The following is a 17,294-nucleotide window of genomic DNA, read 5'->3' as shown; positions in this document are numbered from 1 at the left end:
GTTTCATGCACTTCTGTTGTTCTATCTTACACAAACTAGTCTACGACGCGAAAAGCAAGGAAAGAAAATGATTTTATTTCAGAGCTGTGAGATGCATCTGCGATGGCAAGCGGCGGCAGGCCGCGACCGGCACGGTTTCACGTCCTCCTTCCACAACCTCGCGATGTCCGATGCAGCCTGCACCGCGTCCGATGACGCTCCGGCGAGGCCTCTCCTTGAGAATCCCACCGCGTAGAGCCCGCTCTTCCCCTTCCACCTGTCTGGAAATGGAATCTTCGGAAACCCATCCTTGGAGAAGAAATCGCATCCCTACAACCATCCATTAATCGCTATTTCATTTATGGGAAAAGAATTCGTTCTACTCGTTTTCTGCACCTGAAGCCATTGGGGGACATTGCTGCGGTATCCCGTGGCCAGGATGATAGAATCGATTTCGAGCACCTGGCCGTCGACGAGTTCCACTCTTCCTGGAGAGAACAGCTTGATGCCGGGCACCACCTTGATGTCGCCGGACCTTATCTTGCCGAGGGTGCCTATGTCCAGAACAGGGGACCGCCCCTCCCCGTTCTTGAGCTCCAGGGGACCCGTCGATGGCCGCCTCAGGCCATATTTCTCGATGTCGCCCAGCACCAGCCACGCCAACAGCAGCAGGATCTTGTCCGCCAGCCACACCGGCAGCCACTTCATCAGCAGCACCGCCAGCTCGAACGTCGATTTCCCCATCACCTCCCTCGGCAGTACATGAACCTTGAAAGGAATAGCCTTGCATCGGAGCGTAGTCGTTTTTAATCATGAAGATCAAGATTATGTACTCACCGAGTCACGAACAACCATGGCCGGGAACGCATTGTGGTCGCAAAGGTCGAGGCCGAGCTCCATGCCGGAGTTACCGCAGCCGACGACGAGCACGCGCTTCCCGCGGTAGGACTCGCCGGATTTGTAGTCGCAGGAGTGCGTCACTTCGCCGCCGAACTCCCCAAGGCCCTCGAGCTCGGGGATCACCTTCTCGGCGTTCTCGCCGGTGGCCACCACCAGCCATCGGCAAATGTACTCGACCTCGAGGTTCCGGTTGCCGGACTCGGCGCCGGCCCCGGTCGTCCTCACCCGCCACAGCCCGCTGATCTCGTCGAACCGGGCCGACTGAACGGCCTGGTTGAACCGGGGGCGGATCTCGAAGTGCCTAGCGTAGCCCTCCACGTATTCAACGAATTGTCTCTTAGAAGGGTACTCCGGGTAGTCCTCCGGGAACGGCATCCGCGGCAGCTGGCAGAATTGCTTCGGCAGGTGGAGCTTCAGGCGGTCGTAGGTGCGCTTCTGCCAAAGCGAGGCGATGCAGTCGGCGCGCTCGAGGACGACGTACGGCACACCGTGCTCCTTGAGGCACGCCGCCATCGCCAACCCAGAAGGTCCAGCCCCGACGATCACTGGACCGGTCACCAACACGCACCTACGCGAGAAGTCAATTCGTTCCATCATACTCGCCATTAATTGCTAGTTAGCAGCACTCTGTTCTGCAGCAGGAATGAAGCAACGAAACTTGTGGTGAAGTTAAGTGGGGAAGGATGAGACTTGAGAGGAGTGAAGATGCTTAAATAGGTGGTCGTTCATGGCGCCTGAGAGCTGCATGTGAGACGGCGCCACTCAAATCTTAAATTGGAGAGTCATGCCCCAGGACGTAGTGCAGACGATGGACACATGATATCTCTGACGTAATGATCAAGTGTTGATTTTCAGGAACTGACGACATGGGATTTACCCCGTCATGCGCCTATGGCCTGTGTACCTACATGAACCTCCCTTCATATCCGTGAGGCCGACACTAGGGGGATCGCTAAGGTAACAGATCTACCTTTAAATTGGGAAGTCAAAGATCATGCCACGTAGGCACCTCCTTGTCATTAATATAATAAAAATGTTTAAATTTATGATAAAAGACACTAATGTATGCTCCTGCAAGGGGCCTGCACAGTATGGTCATTCCATGTGCATGCATTCCTCAAAAAGCTCTATACTTCTCAAGCCTAAATAATTATAATTTTTATCTTTCCGCTCTTCCTTCATGAGATGAAATGAATAGGGACCTTAAGCATGAATGAGAGAGCATTGATACATGAGTTATTTGGGAATAGGAAAATAAATTAACTATGGGTAGACTAAATATTGGAGGAAACACACAGAACCACATGTCCTAATACATTCGAGCCACATAGCCTTTTTGAGTGAAACTATGAATAAAATAACAAGTCATCAATCCTTTGTCAATAATGAGGACCAAATTAGCTAGGATCCATAATATGGTATGATCTGTTCCTTTAGTCGCATATATGACTGAATTATTCATGGCATTGTATTGACTAAGTTGTGCTTGCATGTGGATTAGCATATGCGGGAAAATTTAAATAAACTTATTTCCTCATCATCAATGGCTTAACCTTAGCAATTGCCACATCCTAAATTTAAATATATTCATAGTTTTATTAATTCGCACCATCTTAAAATTATTCTTAATTACACGATTCCAACTACCAACGGTCTGGTTCCTCTTCTGTGGTCGGCATGTAACTGTCTAACTACATGTGGAGCAATCATTAATGTGACTATTAGCTCGACTTGTTCTGATTTATTAAAGGAGAATCTGCCTTTCTCTGCCTTTGAGATCATGTGAGTGATCGGTTCCTCACATGTGGTGCGTCTAGATTCAGACACATACAAAGATGGATGGACAAGCAAATATTTAGGGCAGAGTGAGTTTTAGATTATGTAGGGCTTGTAGTTCTTCAAGAAACGGGTTCATGCTCCTCTTCCATGTGTAATGTGATGGATATTAAAATAGTTTTGATCTTAAGTAAATGGTAGCCTTTAAGTATTCTTCTATCTATAATGATATTAAAAATGCATCTTTATGGTGTCACTTCTAAATCACAATATTAACCATAATGTTTCTCTAATTAAACTAAGGAGAAAACTGCAAATCCTTTCATGCTACTCTATCGTCGCAAAAAACCTTCTGAATTCATAGTTGTTCCTATTTGAGACCGCCGACGATTGAGTCAATGGTGAGCTATCGCCTATGTTAACGAAATCACCGCACGCTGAGCAAGGGACCCACCGATAGAGAAGTCCACTAAGCCTACATACAAGAGAGAAAGAAAAAAAAAGGAGAGAACTAGAATGAATACTCGGAGGCGCCCTATCTTATCCACTCTAATGCTCAAGTTAGGTTTTCGTGAGGAAAAGTGGAGAAGAAGCATAGTGTAATAGGTGGATGCGGTTATGTGTATGTACCTTAGTCCGCAAGAGTGGACTCCATTTATATCACAACTATCGAATACCTCTTTTTTTCAGGTATTAATTGATAATGGGACATTTGTTATACTCTGGTAAGGAAAGTGTCATATCGTATCTAAAGTTATGTCGCTCATATTCAGTACTGTGGAAGACTTTGTTGCGCGAGTTATCTCTCGCCATGTACACTATGTTGTTTTACGTAAAAGCTCTGACAATCTACGTGATGCATTCTATATTATTGGCCAGTGGAGTCGGGGGATCTAAGCATATTAGGTTGCAGGATGTTAGACTTACTTGTTGGTTGGTCCTAGGAAGATCGTATCGGTTCCACTGTACAAAAATTTTGTACAAGTGTCGAACCTTTCCTAACAACCTATTGTGTTATTTAGAAATTAAATTCGGAATCGCAAACAGAACTTAACATTATTAATTCCAAATTTAACTTATCTATTCTTAATGATTTAGACTTGGATCGCAAACGATGCTTAACATTATTGATCCAAATCCACCTATGTTATAAATTCAATTAAATATTAATTTCAGAAATCGACTTCCAAGTTAAACATGGCGAGGCACTAGGCCTTCTTAGATATGGGAGCAACCACCACTTCATAGACAAAGCATTTCAATGAAATCTAATATTTAATTTCCTTATATAACCCTAGGTTTAACCAAAATGAACAATCGAATAACAAATTCAAAAAATAAAAAAAAACACAAACTCGAATCACAAATTCGAAACCTAGAATTATGTGCCTTTTGTGTTTAGAATTCATACAAAGAAACACTAGTATGATGCGGAAAATAATTATTAGTTATACCTTTCTTTATATGCAACGACCTCTTGATCTTCTACCGTATTCCTCTTCTTATCTCGGGCGTTGTGTGGGCAACGATCTACCGAGATTAGAACCACCCAAACCCTTCTTCTTCCTTCTTGCAAGTTTCGGCCAAGCACTCCTCTTTGAGATGAAGAGTTTCGGCCACCACCATCAAGCTCCAAGGGATGCTAGAAACAAAGCCTCCTTTCTCTCCTTCTTCTCTAAGCTAGAACTGGCCACCAACAAGAGCTCCAAGAGAGGGATGAAACCGGCCACTAAAGAAGAAGAGAAGAGGAAGGTCTAGGGTCGACCACCACTAAGGAAGAGAGGGAGGAAAATAGAATAGAGTTGTGTCTCATGAAGGCACCCCTACCCCCTCTTTTATATTCCTTGGTCTTGGCAAATAAGGAAAAATTAAATAAAACCTTCCTTATTTTCTTTGCCATGAAAAGGAAAATTTAATTGATTAAAACTAATTTCCTTTTCTTAAATATCATGGCCGGCCACCTCATTGCTCCAAGCAAGAAAAGTTTTAACACAAAATTAAAACTTCCTAATTTGTTTCCGGAAATTTTAAAATAAAAATTTTTCTAATAATTTTTCCCTTCATGGTTGGTTATAAAAGGAATTTTATAAATTAAAATCTCTCTATTAAAACATGTAGATGATTTCCAAAAAGGAAAGTTATCTTTAAAATTAAAATCTTCCTCTCAATCTACAAATAAGGAAAGATATCAAATCTTTTCTTAATCTTTTGTAGAAACTTATAAAAGGAAAAATTTATAATTTTAAAACTCTATTTTAAATCATGAACATGGTTACAAAAAAGGGAAGTTTTATCAAAATTAAAATATTTCTTTCAATCTACAAATAAGGAAAGATATCAAATCTTTTCTTAATCTTTTGTAGAAAGTTATAAAAGGAAAGATTTATAATTTTAAAACTCTCTTTTAAAACCATGGAATCCACATAAGAAAAATTTAAAATAAAAATAAAATCCTTTTAATTTGATGTGAACGGCCACACCAAGCTTGGGTTCAAGATATGGTCGGGCACACAACATGGCTCATCCTATTTGCTTGGCCGACCCAAGCTTGGGTTCTAAGCTTGCTTGGTCGGCCACCTTAGGATGGGTATAAAGGTGGGTATAGGTGGCATAATACTTTATAAATAAGAGGCTACGATAGGGACCGAGAGGAGGAATTGGTTTTGGTCTCCCGATGAAATTAAGCTTCCCGTGTTTACCCCGAACACCCAACTTAATTTCATCAATAATAATTTATACCACTAAAGAATTATTATTGAACTACCGCATCAATCTCAAATTACATTTTGAGCTCCTTCTTATTATGAGTGTGTTAGTCTCCCTGTGTTTAAGATGTCGAATGCCCACTAATTAAATGAGTTACTGACAACTCTATTTAATTAATATCTTAGTCCAAGAGTAGTACCACTCAATCTTATTATCGTGTCGAACTAAGTTCACCTGCAAGGTTTAACAAGACAATCCTTATGAGCTCCTCTTGGGGACATTATCAACCTAGATTACTAGGACATAGTTTCCTTCTATAATCAACAATACACACTATAAGTAATATCATTTCCCAACTTATCGGGCCTATTGATTTATCGAGCTAAATCTCACCCTTTGATAAGTCAAAGAAATAAATACTAAATATATGTGCTTGTTATTATATTAGGATAAGAGCACACACTTCCATAATAACTAAGGTCTTGTTCTTTTATCAAGTCAGTATAAAAATAACTTACCTTAAATGGTCATGCTCAATACACTTAGAGTATACTAGTGTAATTTATCAATCAAGATAAACTAATACCTTATTACACTACGACTATTTCAATGGTTTGTTCCTTTCCATCTCAGTCGTGAGCTACTATTTATAATTTATAAGGAATTGATAACATGATCTTCTATGTGTGACACCACACACCATGTTATCTACAATATAAATTAATCGAACAACTATACTTAACTTATAAATGTAGATATTTGACCAATATGATTCTTATTTCTAAGTAAATGTTTATAAAAAAATCTAAACTTTTAGTATACATTTCAACAATCTCCTACTTATACTAAAAGACTATGCTGTCATATATCTTGCTATACATCTTATTCCTATCCCTTCAACATGCCCATTAAAAGCTTTTGCCTTAAGGGCCTTAGTGAAAGGATCTCCCAGGTTATCACCTGATGCAATCTAGGCGGCAACAACTTCTCCTCGTTATACGATGTCTCGTATTGGGTGGTACTTGCACTCTATTGTGTTTACTTGACTTATGGACTTATGATTTCTTCGAGTTTGCTACTGGACTACTATTATTACAATAAATTATAATAATTTTTGGGTAAACTAGAAATCATGTCTAAGTCCATCATGAAGTTTCTGAGCCATTCAGCTTCTATGGTGGAATCTGAAAAGCACCTATGCTTAACACTCTTCCATTGTTATGACTTCACTTCCTAAAGTAAACACAAAATCCCGAGGTCAACTTACTATTGTCCCTTTCTGATTGGAAGTCAAAATCCGTGTAACCTTCAGGAAGCAAATTATTTGCTTGATAAACCAGCATATAATCTCTAGTCATTCTGAAGTACTTTAATATATGCTTAACAACAGTCCAATGTCCCTGTCCAGGGTTACTTTTGATACCTGCTAACCATGCCCACGGTAAAGCAGATATCTGGTCTCGTGCATAGCATACATTATGCTTCTGATAGCCGAAGCATAAAGAACTGTCTTCATGTCCTCTATCTCCTTTGATGTCTTCAGAGACATCTCTTTAGATAAAGTTACTCCATGTCTAAAAGGTAGAAAACCTTTCTTGGAGTCTTGCATGTTAAAACAAGCTATGATCATATCGATATATGAGCTTGGGATAATCATAATATTCTTTTCTTGCTATCCCTTATTACTTTGATCCTAAGAATATGTGCATTCTCCCAAGTCCTTCATATAGAATTGCTTAGACAATCATACCCTTACTTCTGACAACACTTTGATATTATTTCCAACTACCAAATATGTCATCTATGTATAGTACAAGAAATATCACCACGTTTTCATTACACTTCTTGTATACACAAGACTCATCCGGACACTGAATAAATCCATAGGTCTGGATTACTTCATTAAACGGGATGTTCCAAGACTTTGAAGCTTTGCTTCAGTCCATAAATAGACCGATTGAGCTTACATACTAGATGTTCTTTGCCCTTCACAATGAACCCCTCTGGTTGCTTCATATGGATGCTTTCTTCAAGACTTCCATTAAGGAAAGCTGTCTTGACATCCACTTGCCAAATCTCATAATCAATATGATCAACAATAGATACAAGAATCCGGATAGACTTAAGCAAGGCTACTGGTAAAAGGTTTCCCTTTTTCAACAAGCCTTGCTTTGAAAGTTTTCACCTTCCCGGCTGTCCCTCTTTTTCTATTGTAGACTTATTTTCACCCAATGGCTTTTACACCATTTGGTGTTTATATAAGCTCTCAGACTCTATTAGAATATATAGATTCTATTTCAGTATTCATTGCTCTTTGCCAAGATGCTGCATCTTTATCTTGGAGTGTTTCATCATATGTCCGGAGATCAGGTTCATGTTCACTAGGGATCAAGTCCAAAGACTCTCCCAAAACATGAATCTTTCAGGTTGCCTAACAACCCTCCCACTACAACGAGGTACTTTGTGCAATTATGTATCAATTGTGATACGTGTTGTAGTTTCTTGTGATATTTCATCTTGTACAGTTGGTACTAGATTAGACATGTCCTTTATTATTTCCTTAAGAACAAATTTACTTATGGGCTTGTGGTTCATTACATAGTCCTCTTCTAAAAATCGGACATTGATGCTTACAATGACCTTCTGATTTTTAAGGACTATAAACCTCCTTTCATTTCTCTAGGATAACCCACAAACAAGTGGACTCTTGTCCAACTTATTAGTGTCTCCCTTCAGCACATGTACTGGACTATCCCAAATCTGAATATGCTTTAGACTAGGCTTACACCCATTCTACAATTCTATGGGAGTAGAGGATTCTGACTTTAGAAGGTACTATGTTCACTACCGTTTCCAGAGTATATCCTCAAAACGAATTTGGTAATTCTGAATAACTCATCATTGATCTAACTATTTTCATAAGAGTCCTATTCCTTCGTTCTACTACACCATTCTGTTGGGGTGTACCAGGTGCAGTCAGTTGGGGTTGAATCCCGACTTCTGATAAGTGACTCCTAAACTCTCCTAAGAGGTACTCGCCACTACGATCTCACAATAGTGTCTTGATACTTTTACCTTGCCGTTTCTCCACATCAGCCTTGTACTCTTTGAACTTATCAAAGCACTTAGACTTGCGGTGCATCAAGTAAATATATCCGTATCTCGAATAGTCGTCTATAAAAGAGACAAAATATTCAAAATCACCTCTTGCCTGGATAGTCATAGGTCCACACAAATCAGAATGAACCAATTCCAATACATCTTTGACTCTATACCCCTTAGACTTAAAAAGCCTCTTGGTCATTTTTCCTTCCAAGTAAAACTCATAGGTTGGAAAGTTTTCCACCACCAATGAACCCAAAGGTTCATTGGCTATTATCCTTTGAATCTTACTCAAGTCAATATGATCTAGCCTTAGATGCGAAAGATATGATTGGTTCATTTTCGAAGGTTGCTTTCTCTTATTAGAGTTTAGAAGATGTGTTATTAATTTTGTTGCATTGTGGGAGTTATTGGATTATAAATTGTCAACCAATGTACCAGAACAGATAACTTCCCTATTATTTTTTATAACAACTTTGTTATAAAAAGAGATAGAATATCAAGTTCTTTGATAGTTTAGAAACCAAAATCAAATTCTTTCTAAACTTGGTACGTAAAGACAATTTCTCAAAATCCATATTTTATTCCTATCAGAGGATAAACATCTCCCACTGCAACAGCTGCTATTTTTGTAGTAGTGCCCATGTAGACAGTGTTTTCCCTTTCATATAGTTGTCGAGTTTCCTGGAACCCTGCAGTGAATTGCAGACATGATCAGTGACTCCTCATATCTACACACCAAGTACCGATAGATAACACCACTAAACATATTTCAACAACTAATGAATAAAATATACCTATATTGTTCTTAGTTCTGAGAGGACAGTCCATCTTAATGTCCAAGTCTTATTTCCAATCATTATAATTGGGACAACTAAGTCTATTCTATAGTATAATAACTAGGGGATTAACAAACATTTGAAATCCTAAGAATCACAAAATATTTAGTCAAGAACACCTCAAAATCCCCGTGAATTTTATATGCCACGTTAGTGTGGACGTATACAAATTCAAACTTTAAGAGGAGATTTTATCCATTAATTTTATTATCTAACTTTATGACAAATAAAATTAATAGTTGGTCTTTCTTTAATCAAATATTTGGTCAAAACTTTGAATTTAAAATAATATTAATTCCTCAAAACAATATCATTTAAATTCACCAACACCTCAAACACCGTGAATTTTGTATGTCACGTTAGTGTGGACGTATACAAATTCAAACATTTGTAAGAGTAGGGTCTTACCCATTAATTATCTTGTCAACCTTATATTACCTCAAACACCATGAATTTTGTATGCCACGTTAGTGTGGACGTATACAAATTCAACTGTTTGTAAGAGGAGGTTTTACCCATTTTATTTTGTCAACCTAACTTTATGACAAATAAAATTACCTCAAACACCGTGAATTTTGTATGCCACGTTAGTGTGGCGTATACAAATTCAAACATTTGTAAGAGGGGGTTTCACCTAGCTTTATGACAAATTAATAGTTGGTATTCTTTTGGTCAGTATAAAAAGAACTTACCTTAAATGGTCATGCTCAATACACTCAGAGTGTACTAGTGTAATTTATCAATCAAGATAAACTAATACCTTATTACACTACGACTATTTCAATGGTTTGTTCCTTTTCATCTCAGTCATGAGCTACTATTTATAATTTATAAGGAATTGATAACATGATCTTCTGTGTATGACACCACACACCATATTATCTACAATGTAAATTAATCGAACAACTATACTTAACTTATAAATGTAGATATTTGACTAATATGATTCTTATTTCTAAGTAAATATTTATGCAAAAAGCTATGCTTTTAGTATACATTCCAACATTACTAAAAAAAAAATACTATTTGCAATGAATTTTAAAGCAAAATTCATCGCAAAAACAATTTACGAGAAACTCTGTAATGAAAACTTTTTCTTCATGAATAAATCATCACCAAACTCTATAATGAAAAAATGTAAATTCGTCACTAATTCTACGATAAATTTTATTTTTATCACCAAATTCATTGTAATTTTACAATGAAAACAAAATTCGTAACACAATTCACCAAACACAAATTTGCGACAAAAACCGGTTTTCATCCCAAATTTAGCGACGAATCCCGTTTTCATCTTAGATTTGCAACAAAAATTAATTTGTCACCAAAACTGCGACGAATCCATTTTTGATGCAAATCTGTGATGAAATAGGTTTTGTCACAGATTTGCGCGATACACGGTGACTTACAATAATTTCACGACGAAATTTTTTTGCCGCTAAATTAGTCGCAAAATGTAAATTTTTGCCCAAAACCTACTCATTTCTACATTTTATTGTGTGTACAATATCATATTCAAATATGTTTATAACATACACAATTCAACATTTCAACATAGCAGATTTAACATTCTAAACCAAATCTTCAATCATACCAGTCAAAACAATCATATCCAAAATGAAACCATACCAAAATAAGTCAAAACAAATATATCAATATCCATACAGGTCATATTCATATAAGTCATCATATCCAAAAATATCCAACATTTCAATCAACATTCTCCAAGTTCAATAAGTCACCATATCCAAATGAATATATCTCATACCAAACGGTCTCAAAACGACGTAAAGATACAAAAATAAATCATCGTCCTTTTCTTTCTTGACAGACACTTCCTTCTCCTTCCATTTTTTTCTTTTCCTGCATCAGAAAATAAACATACAAAAATTATCATTTTTAACAAGAAAAAAAATCCTATAATTAACACAAAACATAATAGGTAAAAACTTACTTCCTTCGATACAATTTCCACACCTTCCTTAACCTCACCAACCTTGTTCGAAACAAATTAACACTACTAATAAAAAATACAAAAATAAAAAGTTCACAAACTCAATCAAATAACAAGTATTCATAAACACTAATTCTCAGATAAATAACATTCATACACAATCAATTCATGAAGAACCGTCATCATCATTGTCATCACTATCATCACCAGAACAGGGGGAATCTGACTTGGAGCGAAGCCTAACTGAAGATGTCGCATTATGAAGTCATGTTGTTAGTGTAATTCCCTCATTTCTTGATCCCTTTGCAATATTTATGTTGGTTGCTACTCGGAAAACCTAATGGTTCCTCTGTACAAAAATTTTGTACAAAGGTCTGAACTTTTTCCTAGCTACCATGTGTTCTTTTAAATTAAACTTGGATCGCCTGCGGAACTTAACACGTTTGATCCTAAGTTTAATTTATTTGTTCTTTTAGGTTTAGACTTGGATCTCCTGCGGAACTTAACACGTTCGATCCAAATCACCTAGGTTATTAATTCCATTAAATATTAAGTTTCAAAATTGGTTTCCAGGACTGCATGGCGAGGCACATGGCCTTCTTGGATATGGGAACAACCACCACCGCCTAGACAAAGCCTTTTAAGGAAAGCTAATATTTAATTTCCTTAAATAACTTTAGGTCAACCAAAAGGAACAATCAAATCACAAGGAAAAGAAAAATAAAAGAACACAACATCGAAAACTAATTCGAAATACTAGAATCGCATGCCTCTTGTATTTGGTATTTTTACATGGAGATAAAACTAACATGATGCGAAAAACTATATTAGTTATACCTTACTTAGTAGATAATGACCTCTTGATCTTCTACCGTATTCCTCTTCTAATCCCGGACGTTGTGTGGGCAACGATCTTCCGAGACGAGAACCACCAAGGCACCTTCTTCTTCTTTGCAAGGTTTGGCCACCACATGACTCCAAGAAAGGATGAGGTTCGGCCACCACCACCAAGCTCCAAGGGATGTAAGAGCGAAGCCTCCTTTCTCTCCTTTTCTCCAAGCTAGATCCGGCCACCACAAGGACTCCAAGAGAACAAGATGGTTCGGCCACAAGAAGGAGAAGAGAGAAGAGGAAGAGGCCGGCCACCAAGGAAGAGAGGGAGGAAAAGAATAATAGAGTTGTCTTCCATAAAGCCTCCTCTACCCCCTCTTTTATAATCCTTGATCTTGGCAAATAAGGAAATTTAAATAAAAACTTCCTTAATTCTTTTGCCATGAAAAGGAAAAATTTATTTAATTAAAAATAATTTTTCTTTTCATTATAACATGGTCGGCCACTTATTTCCCCAAATCAAGGAGAGTTTTAATTAAACAAGAATTAAAACTTCCTAATTTATTTCCGGAAATTTATAAAAATTTCTCCAATAATTTTATCTCTTCATAATTGGTTTATAAAAAGGAAATTTAATAAATTAAAATCTTTCTTTTAAACATGTGGATAAAAAGAAAGTTATCTCTAAAAATTAAAATCTCTTTTAATCTACAAATAAGGAAAGATATCAAATCTTTTCTTAATCTTTTGTAGAAACTTATAAAAGAGAATATTTAATTTTTAAACTCGCTTTTAAATCATGAACATGGTTAAAAAGGAAAGTTTTCTTAAAATTTAAAATCCACCTTTTAATCAACAAATAAGGAAAGATTTCAAATTTTAAACTCTCTTTTAAACATGTAGATGATTTACAAATAAGGAAAGTTTTTACCAAAAATTAAAACCATCCTTTTAATCTACAAATAAGGAAAAAGATTAATCTCTTCTCTTAATCTTTTGTAGAAAGCTATAAAAGGAAATTTTAAATTTTAAACTCTCTTTTAAAACCATGATATCCACATAAGAAATAATTTTAATAAAAATTCTTTTTAATATTTTAGTGGCCGGCCACCAACTTAGCTCATCCACTTGGTCTTGGCTGGCCCTAGCTTGGGTTCCAAGATAGCTTGGCCGACCCCATTAGATGGGTAAGAAGGTGGGTATGTGGTGGGTATAAATCTCTATATGCAAGAGGCTACGGTAGGGACCGAGAGGAGGAATTGGTTTTGGTCTCCTGATAAAATTAAGCATCCCGTGTTCGCCCCGAACACACAACTTAATTTTATCAATAATAATTCATTCCACTAGAGAACTATTATTGAACTACCGCACCAATCCCAAATTACATTTTGGGCTCCTTCTTATTATGAGTGTGTTAGTCTCCCTGTATTTAAGATGTCGAATGTCCACTAATTAAGTGAGTTACTGACAACTCATTTAATTAATATCTTAGTCCAAAAGTAGTACCACTCAACCTTATCGTCATGTCGGACTAAGTCCACCTGCAGGGTTTAACATGACAATCCTTATGAGCTCTTCTTGGGGACATTCTCAACCTAGATTACTAGGACACAGTTTCCTTCTATAATTAACAACACACACTATAAGTGATATCATTTCCCAACTTATCGGGCTTATTGATTTATCGAACTAAATCTCACCCATTGATAAATTAAAGAAATAAATATCAAATATATGTGCTTGTTATTATATTAGGATTAAGAGCACACACTTCCATAATAACTGAGGTCTTTATTCCTTTATAAAGTCAGTATAAAAGAAACGACCTCTAATGGTCCTACTCAATACACTCTAAGTGTACTAGTGTAATTATATAGTTAAGATAAACTAATACCTAATTACACTACGACCTTCCAATGGTTTGTTCCTTTCCATTTGGTCGTGAGCTACTGTTTATAATTTATAAGGTACTAATAACATGATCCTCTGTGTGTGACACCACACACCATGTTATCTACAATATAAATTAATTGAACAACTATATTTATCATAAATGTAGACATTTGACCAATGTGATTCTTATTTCTAGATAAATGTTTATACCAAAAGCTAGACTTTTAGTATACATCCTAACAATCTCCCACTTATACTAAAAGACTAAGCTGCTATATTTGCTGCCATACATCTGATTCCCAACCCTTCAACATGCCCATCAAAAGCTCTTGCCTTAAGGGCCTTAGTGAAAAGATCTATAGGTCATCATCTGATGCAATCTAGGCAGCAACAACTTTTCCTCGTTTATACGATTTCTCATAATGGGTGGTACTTGCGCTCTATTGTGTTTACTTGCCTTATAGACTCATGGTTTCTTCGAGTTTTCTACTGCACCACTATTATTACAATAAATTGTAATAATTTTTGGATAAACCAGAAAATCATATCTAAGTCTATCTTGAGGTTATTGAGTCATTCAGCTTTTATGACTACCTCAGAGGTTTTCCATATACTCAGCTTCTATGGTGGAGTCCAGAAAAACACCTATGCTTATCACTCTTCCATAGTTATGACTTTACCTCCTAAAGTAAACACAAAACCCCGAGGTTGACTTACTATTGTCCCTATCCGACTGGAAGTCAAAATCCGTGCAACCCACAGGGACCAAAATAACTGCCTTGTAAGCTAGCATATAATCTCTAGTGCCTCTAAGGTACTTCAATATATGCTTTACTGCAGTCCAATGTCCTTGTCTAGGATTACTTTGATATCTGCTAACTATGCCCTTGGCAAAATAGATTTCTGATCTCGTGCATACCATACATTAGGCTTCCGACAGCTGAAGCATAAAGAACTGCCTTCATTTCCTCTATCTCCTTTGATGTCTACGGAGACATTTCTTTAGATAAAGTTACTCCATGCTAAAAAGGTAAGAAACCTTTCTTGGAGTTTTGCATGCTTAAAACGAGCAAGGATTTTTTCGATATATGAAGCTTGGGATAAGTAAAATATTCTTTTCTTGCGATCCCTTATTACTTTGATCTCAAGAATATATACATTCTCCCAAGTCCTTCATATCAAATTGCTTGGACAACCATACCCTTACTTCTGACAATATTTTGATATTGTTATCTACGTATAGTACAAGAAATACCACCACGTTTCCATCACACTTTTTGTATACACAAGACTTATCCGGTTACTAAATAAATCCATAGGTCTGGATTATTTTGATAAACCGGATGTTTCAAGACCTTGAAGCTTTGCTTCAGTCCATATAAGATGCTCTTTGCCCTTTGCAATGAACTCTTCTGGTTACTTTATATAGATGCTTTCTTCAAGACTTCCATTAAGGAATGCTGTCTTGACATCCACTTGCCAAATAGATAAAAGAATCCAGATAGACTTAAGCATGGCTACCAGTGAAAAAGTTTCCTTTTTCATCAAGCCTTGCTTTGAAAGTTTCCACCTTCCTGTCTATCCATCTTTTCCTATTATAGACCTATTTTTACCCAATGGCTTTTACACCATCTGGTGATTCTACAAGCTTTCAAATTTTATTAGAATACATATATTCTAATTCTATATTCATTGCTCTTTGCCAAGATGCTGCATCTTTATCTTGGAGTGCTTCATCATATGTCCGGGATCAGACTCATGTTCATTTGGGATCAAGTCTAAAAACTCTCCCAAAACATGAATTTTTTTAGGTTTGCTTGACAACCCTCCCACTACGATGAGCCACTGTCTGTGTATCATTTATGATACGTGTTGCAGTTTCTTGTGATATTTCATCTTGTACAGTTGGTACTAGATTAGACATGTCCTTTATAATTTCTTTAAGAACAAATTTACTTATGGGCTTGTGGTTTATTACATAGTCCTTTTCTAAAAATCGGTTATTGATTCTAACAATGACCTTATGATTTTTTTAAGACTATAAACCTACTTTCATTTCTTTAGGATAACTCACAAACAAGTGAACTCCTGCCCAACTTATCAGTGTCTCTCATGTGCTAGACCACCCAAATCTGAATATGCTTCAGACTAGGCTTACGCCCATTCTGCAATTATATGAGAGTAGAGAGTTCTGACTTTAGAAGGTATTATGTTCACTTCTGTTTCTAGTGTATATCCTTAAAATGAATTTGGTAATTAATTTATCATCAATCTACTTATTTCCATAAGAGTCCTATACCTTCTTTCTACTACACCATTCTGTTGGGGTGTACTAGGTGCAGCTAGTTGGGATTGAGTCCCGACTTCTGATAAGTAATTCCTAAATTATCCAAGAGGTACTTGCCACTACGATCTTACCATAGTGACTTAAAATTTCTCCGCATCAGCCTTGTACTCTTTGAACTAATCAAAGCACTTAGTCTTGCGGCACATCAAGTAAATGTATTTGTATCTTGAATAGTTGTCTATAAAATAGACGAAATATTCGATACTAACTCTTGTCATAGGATCACACAAATCAGAATGAACCTATTCCAATGTATCTTTGGCTCCATACCCCTTATACTTAAAAGCTTCTCAGTTATTTTTCCTTTCAAGTAAGACTCGCAGGTTGGAAAGATTTCCACTACCAATGAACCCAAAAGTTCATCAGCTACCAATGAATCATACTCAAGTTAATATAACCTAGCCTTAGATGCCAAAGATATAATTGGTTCATTTCCGAAGGTTGCTTTCTCTTAAAGTTAGAAGATGTGTTACTAATATCCATTTGTTGCATTGTGGGAGTTATTGGATTTATAAATTACCAACCAACGTACCAGAACAGATAACTTCCCTCTTTTTCTTAATAACAACTTTGTTATTAAAAGAGGTAGAATATCAAGTTCTTTGAATAGTTTAGAAACTGAAAACTAGTTCTTTCTAAACTTGGTACGTAAAGACAATTACTTAAAATCCATATTTTATTCTTATCAAAGGATAAACATCTCCCACTGCAATAGCTGCCATTTTTATAGCAGTGCCCATGTGGACAGTGTTTTTATTTTCATTTAGTTGTCGGGTTTCCTGGAACCCTGCAATCAATTGCGAACATGATTAATGGCATCTGTATCTACACTCCAGGTTCTGGTAGATAACACCACTAAACATGTTTCAACTAATGAATTAAATACACCTATATTGTTCTTAGTTCTAAGAAGACAGACTACCTTAATGTCCAAGTCCTATTTCCAATTATTACAATTGGGACTACT

At 36.8% G+C, this 17,294-nt stretch overlaps 1 protein-coding gene across 1 annotated transcript; it reads right to left on the bottom strand.

Annotated features, from left to right (window-relative positions):
* Positions 1–52: 52 nt before the first annotated feature.
* On the bottom strand, positions 53–1,678 carry LOC122040266 (probable indole-3-pyruvate monooxygenase YUCCA5). The gene is made up of 3 exons (XM_042599626.1): positions 817–1,678; positions 376–747; positions 53–309 (listed from the first exon to the last, which is right to left on the bottom strand). Exons 1-3 carry the CDS (start codon positions 1,483–1,485, stop codon positions 79–81), a joined length of 1,272 nt encoding a protein of 423 aa, XP_042455560.1. The 5' UTR covers positions 1,486–1,678; the 3' UTR covers positions 53–78.
* Positions 1,679–17,294: the final 15,616 nt, after the last annotated feature.

Source organism: Zingiber officinale, chromosome 1B (assembly GCF_018446385.1).
Source record: "Zingiber officinale cultivar Zhangliang chromosome 1B, Zo_v1.1, whole genome shotgun sequence".
Lineage (NCBI taxonomy): Eukaryota > Viridiplantae > Streptophyta > Magnoliopsida > Zingiberales > Zingiberaceae > Zingiber > Zingiber officinale.
The sequence above is the reverse complement of the archived record's forward strand: the minus strand, read 5'-3'. Positions and strand labels throughout refer to the sequence as shown.